General features: G+C 39.5%; 1 protein-coding gene across 1 annotated transcript in view; it reads right to left on the reverse strand.

Moving 5' to 3' along the window:
• LOC118317335 overlaps positions 1–3,815 on the reverse strand; it is a 4,893-nt gene extending 1,078 nt beyond the window's left edge. The window contains exons 1-4 of the mRNA XM_035645943.2: positions 3,666–3,815; positions 2,700–2,819; positions 2,333–2,546; positions 1,847–1,989 (exon numbers count right to left, since the gene is read on the reverse strand). Coding sequence (XP_035501836.1) covers positions 1,847–1,989; positions 2,333–2,546; positions 2,700–2,819; positions 3,666–3,692 — 504 coding nt within the window. The 5' untranslated portion in view covers positions 3,693–3,815. The remainder of the gene's footprint in view (positions 1–1,846; positions 1,990–2,332; positions 2,547–2,699; positions 2,820–3,665) is intronic.
• Between the last annotated feature and the right edge of the window lie 2,137 nt (positions 3,816–5,952).

A 5,952-nucleotide genomic window follows, 5' to 3' on the forward strand; every position in this document is an offset into this window, starting at 1 on the left:
TCTGTGAATGCATGAATTTATGTCAACAAAACATCACACTGTTTCTCTTTCTTGTTCCAAAATATCAGTCAATATCATTTTTTACAAAGCACCACCACAGTCATACCCTAATCTTCACCAGGTATTTGTTGTTGTAACCATGACGACAACGATCTGCTAAATTTAACAAAACACGTAACAATAAAGCCATTTTGACCACATAACCCGAAGCGTGACTTTTCCCTTTAAGCCTCTAGATCATGTTGGTGCTTCAACAGAACCAAACGTCATCAGAGTCGTCATATCAAAAGTTGTATTAATTATTCAGCGAAAGAGGGAACCTCAGAACTGTTTATCTTCCCTCATCATCTCCCTGCAACCACATTAGTGTAAATTGAGCATCGGGTTATTTCAGGCCGTCATCAGCTGACAGCAGAGATCTCTGGCAGCGTCAGCACAGGCTTCTTCCACGAGGCCACAGCCGACACCAGTTGGGGTGTCCTGCAGGCTGAGGGCACCACAATCACGCAGAGACGCAGGGAAGTGTAATCACTGATTTTCTTTCTTTTTCCTGCTGTGCAATCTCATCAACTGTGAGGAGCCAAATCTTAGCTGCTACTGTAGACAAGGACACCCAAAGTCAGTGAGTGTGGCCGGGTCAAACCCGCCTTTTGAGAAGTGAAACTAAAATAATCAAATATACCGCTGTCAAACATTTTCCCTGAGCTGTAACAGGCATTTGAATCATTTGACCAAAGCAGCCATGGTCTCCAGCCTTTATCTCCTCCTGTCTCTCCTCCCACCTCTCCTCTCTCCTCACCCCAACCGGTCGAGACAGAAGTTTCTCCAGCAACTGAGTCCAGTTCTGTTACAGAGAACTGGACTCAGTTCTCTGTAACAGAGAACTGAGTCCAGGTTCTCTGTTACAGAGGTTTCTTCCTGTTAAAAGGAAGAAAGTCGCCAAGTGCTGCTCATTGTTGCCTAACCTGCTGGGGTAACCCTGACCCCATTTAAAACTACAGCAGTGACAATGTGCATGATTCAGTGCAAAGAAACTTAATGAAAAACGAAAGCCACTCAAAAAAATGAAAAGGAGTTTCTTCTGGAAGCGAAAAAAGAGGAGAGAAAAGCAAGACAGTGGTAGGTTGAACAGATCTGGACACAGATAACCATAACCATAACCATAACCATAACCCAGCCTGCCTGTGTCCAGATCTGCGGTGTTAGAGTCGGGAAATATGCGCCAGTCGACTTGTTAGCTTAGCTTGGCTAGCAGGAGTGGGAGCAAAGTTAGCTGATGAAAGCTGTGTCCAACCGAGCTAACTGTCAAGCTATGAATGATAAGTTATGAAATGTTTATTATTATAAGTTATTAAGGTGTATTGGTGTAAGTTATCCATGAAGGCTCACGGAATGGTAGGGAGATGTGCTCTCCTTATCTCAGGCTTTCCCTGTAAGCAAGTGGAAGGGCAGGGTGGTCCCAGAACAGAGCCATACCGCCAAATATAACTATTTTCTATTATTGAAATTAATTTATTTTGAATTTAATGGTCCTGACTGAACTCTGTGTAGGAGTCAGTCTTGCCTGATAAACTACTTGAGCAATCCTCTGTAGTGGTCACCGGTCAATCACCGATTATTGAAATGATTTTAAGATTCTTTAGTAATGTTTGATTTCGTGACTGTTTTTAAAGATTCTCATAGATTGGAACCAGCGCATAATTTGTCTCCAGACCCCTTCAATCCTCTGATCATTTACCATAAAGAACTTTTGTTTGTGTTCATTTATTCAATAAATTCAATAATTTCAACACCATAACCTGTAACAAAGCCATATAGTGCATGTAGATGAATAGAGTTTATTTACCCAAATGCTGATTAGAGACAAAAGGACTTTGACGAGGCCCACGGCCACGTAGCCAAGAATGCTCCACATGACTGGCAGGACCTTGACGTCCTTGACGTGAGACGGCAGAGTCGCATTGAACTGTTCAGCCTGGGTCACACACTCTGGACAGAAGAAACCAGTGTATGAGTTAGTTATCTCAGTCCTTACTGGTGATAATGTTTTATAGTAATAATGTTGGTTTGTATATTTTTTTTTTAAAATCTGTGTTTCCTGCTTTTTGATGTGGCTCCGCAGCTTTTGCCCTTTTGTCTGCCACTTTTTGCAGAAGCAGAAACGAGATTTAAGTTGGGGACCTTTGTCAGGTGAATTTAAAACATAGTGTTGCTTTGCTGTCATAGCACTTGGATAAACACATATTATATGATAATGTTCTCAATTTTAGTTCATCTATAAATCTTGTACAGCGTGCATATAGATAAATCAGATGCTCTAATTATATCTTACCATTAATCGTTAGGTTTATTTGTTGATTCAGATTTTTACCCCCTATCTTCGCACTGATGGAACAATCATAGCTGCCTGAATCTTCAGGCGTCACACCGGGAAGCAACAAGCTGTATTTCTCTCCAAACTTAGCTGGACGGGTGAAGTTGTAGGGCTGCGTTTCGTTGGAACCTTTTTTTCTCCTGATAATGCCAATTCTTTGCTCGTTGTTCAACTGTTCAAAGTAACAATCAGGAAAAAAGCTATTTTTAGATCTCAAATTAAAAGGTAATCAGTGACATACAAGATGAAACAAACTCCATATTTGGCTTTATTGTTTACCACCAATTATGATTTATGCCTGAAAAGCCTGAACAGGGCGACTGACCTTGTACCATGTCACCGAGAGGAAATCCCTGCCGTCAATGTCGTCATATGGACACTCGAGTGAAACGTCTTGGTTGCAGTCGGCTACCTGACTCTGAGCTGCGTAACGCAGCAGCAGCAGCTAAGACAACCACATCAAAGTATTCAGAGAGAAAGTAAATACACTCAGATTCAAGGTTAATACACTTAGATAAAACAAATGTCTTGTATTAGTGATAGTTGCATAGTGTTCAAGTTTCATTTTAAAGATGTTTTCATTTGACTGCCTTACACTGACAGGTGTTTCTATTATTTCATCTACTCTCTTCTCTCTGTGTAAATGTTCGACTGCATCACAATGATCATGTAGTTTGAACATAAACTGAATATAACCGAATGAAGACATTTCTTCTGTTAAACTGCTGTAACCTGATTAGTTTATAATCTATCCATGACATGAAATGTGATCGTTAAGTCCACACAATGTTCTTCACTGTCAAACTTACATGATGACGGGACATCATTTATTAGTGTTATGTCAACAATTTTAGATTTTTGTCTAAATGTTTTTCAGTTAATTATATTTAGTATAAATAATTCTAACTAATTCAAGCACAACACATACATTATGCACTTTGTGCATATATAAATTAATAGCTGAATAAACAAAAAATACTTTTTGTAAAAGTACTCACGTTCTTGTTTACTTAAATGAAAAATGTGTGCTCAATTTACATAACAAAAACACATAACTACGACAAGTGTTGCAGAGTTATGCTGAACATATTTACAGTGCTAAACTAAAAGTTTTGTGCAAAAGCTGTTTCCAATGAACTGCTGAGTTGAGTGAGCGAGTTGGGATTTACAGTGATAGGTGTATCGAATAAACTGGGGTTTAAATATATACAGTGAAATTATTATTGTTTGTGAAGTAGATTATATGATCAGTAAAATATTCATGTAATTATATGAGCTTGAATTGTCTCACCTTAATGAAGAATACGGTCTGCAACATCTTTTACATTTCTTCTGTAACAAATGGTCGTTTCATTGTCAGTTTGAAGTTTTCCTGTAGAAGGAAGTGAGAAAATATGCCCCTGTGCTGTCGCGAGTTCTGGGTCACTTCCTTTACACCCCCTTTTTTTTGAAGATTAAATTAAAGGGGCAATCAAGCTATTTTTACACATGAAGTTCTGTTTACTTGTCAGGAGGAGACAGCTGCCACTCAGCCGGTGAATACACTTGTATCTTCTGTGGATTCTCAAGGTTGGAAAATAAATAACCTGATGTCATCAGCCTTATTTCAGACTGATTTTCATCTTATTTTCTTTCCAGTCCCCCTTAAACAAACTTATTATTGCTTTTGTGTACACACATCTCCCCAAATGTACAAAGTTCTTACATTTTGTTTAGATTCTGTGGAAAGCAGAAGAAATGATTCTGTCTCTAACCTGGTACTTAATAAGCCTTTTACTATAAATTGCTGTCTGGAAATAAAGAATTAAAAAGAAAAATTGCAACAAGTAAGAATAAGCGTAAGATAAAGTTCATGATAATTTAAAGTGTGAGACTGAAATGAGAACCTGGAGACTTTTTATGATGTATTTCAATAAATCGGTTTTATAACATGAAATGATAAAATTAGTATTGCTGACCATACGCAGGGATGTTTGATGGTGTGAAATCTAAGAGGGATTTTACTTGATTGGTTTCTCCAAGAGGCGTATACACACACACACACACACACACACACACGCGCCGTCTGTTATGAGGCTGGCTCATCCTGTTGTTTTCATCTCAGGGAACTCCCCATTGTCTCCCTTCAAGCATATTATTTGTATGTGTCGCTCTTGTTGACAAAGGAGGTCGATATATGGTTATTAATAGCGTCTGTCTTTATGGAAGAGGAAGAGGTCTTTGGATTCCACCATCTGCATTAAACAATGCCGCATTGAGCAGCTGCTGGCACAGCAAGCGCGACACCGAAATTTACTGATGTTACAAAAGAGCTTCAGTGGAAGTGAGGATTTTTTGGCCACTTCCTATTGGACACCGGTAACTGCAGCTGTGAGCGTTTTTTAAGATTTATGACAGGACTAATCACAGCATGAAAAATAAATGGCAAACATACAAAAGCATGATGCTCCACATTCTTGGAATATCTCTCATTTGCTGGTCACCACAGGTGTGCTGATGTTCCAGGGCTACTTTTAGTAAAACATCTGAATTGAGCACAAGGGACTTTTCACATTCATACAAACGATGTGGGCGACAAAAACGTGTGAGACTCGTCAGTTATGATTCTCTGAAGGGTTAAATTGAAGGTGCAAGTGAGAGTGAGTGCACATGTGATGTGTGCACGTATGTGTTTGATTGTGGCCTTCGGTGTTGCACTTAAAGGGTGTTGCACGCCACAGCGAATCCCAGAGGTTGTTAGCAAACCAGCTGCCAGTGCAGGTCTCCATGTTTCTGTCAGCGAGATTGTTCTGCACACTCTTTAGCCTCTGATTGAGGAAATCCTCTGACTGTTTGCTCTGTTTGCAGAAATGAAACGTCCCAATGGTTCCGCCATCTCTCCCGAAGGGTTCTGCACAAGGACACTTTCCCATGAAGACTGTGCATGTTAACTGGGGTTTGACAGATATATAGCGCTTTGATGAACTGTAACAAGAATGTTTCTGTGCTGGATCAGCTGATAGATGACATTTGTAAAATGGTAATTGAGCTGGTAATTTTAAAAAATCCAGTCTAAAACTTACATTTGTTTTAGTTCACTTGAGCTCGAATTAGATCTTTATTGTCCCACAGGAGGAAATCATTTTGCAACAGGGAAGCATGAAGACATAAAACATAATCACAATAAAAACACAACAAGACAAACGACATTAAAACAATAAAAGTTTCTTGTGACGTCAGCAACTGCAACAGTAGGAAAAGGGACAAGAAGCTACATGGGAACCAAGAGGTTAGTTCTAAGCTGACCGAGTTCGTTAGCTGGTTGAGTAAGCTAGGTAGCTTGCTGGTCAGTAGGCTAGCTAGCCAGTGAGTTACTTAATAGCTGGCAAGCAAGTGATTAGTTAGTGAGTTTGTGAGTTAGTTGTTGGCCAGCTAGTTAGTGTGTTAATCAGCAAGATGGAGAGCTAGCTTATTAGTTAGTAGTTGTTAGCTAGCTAGTTAATGGATTCATTAACTAGTTAGTTGGTTGGTTGGTTCGTTACTTTGCAAGCTGGCAAGCTAGCTTATTAGTTAGTTAGTAGTTGGTTAGCTAGCTAGTT

Source organism: Scophthalmus maximus, chromosome 3, assembly GCF_022379125.1.
Source record: "Scophthalmus maximus strain ysfricsl-2021 chromosome 3, ASM2237912v1, whole genome shotgun sequence".
NCBI classification, from domain to species: domain Eukaryota; kingdom Metazoa; phylum Chordata; class Actinopteri; order Pleuronectiformes; family Scophthalmidae; genus Scophthalmus; species Scophthalmus maximus.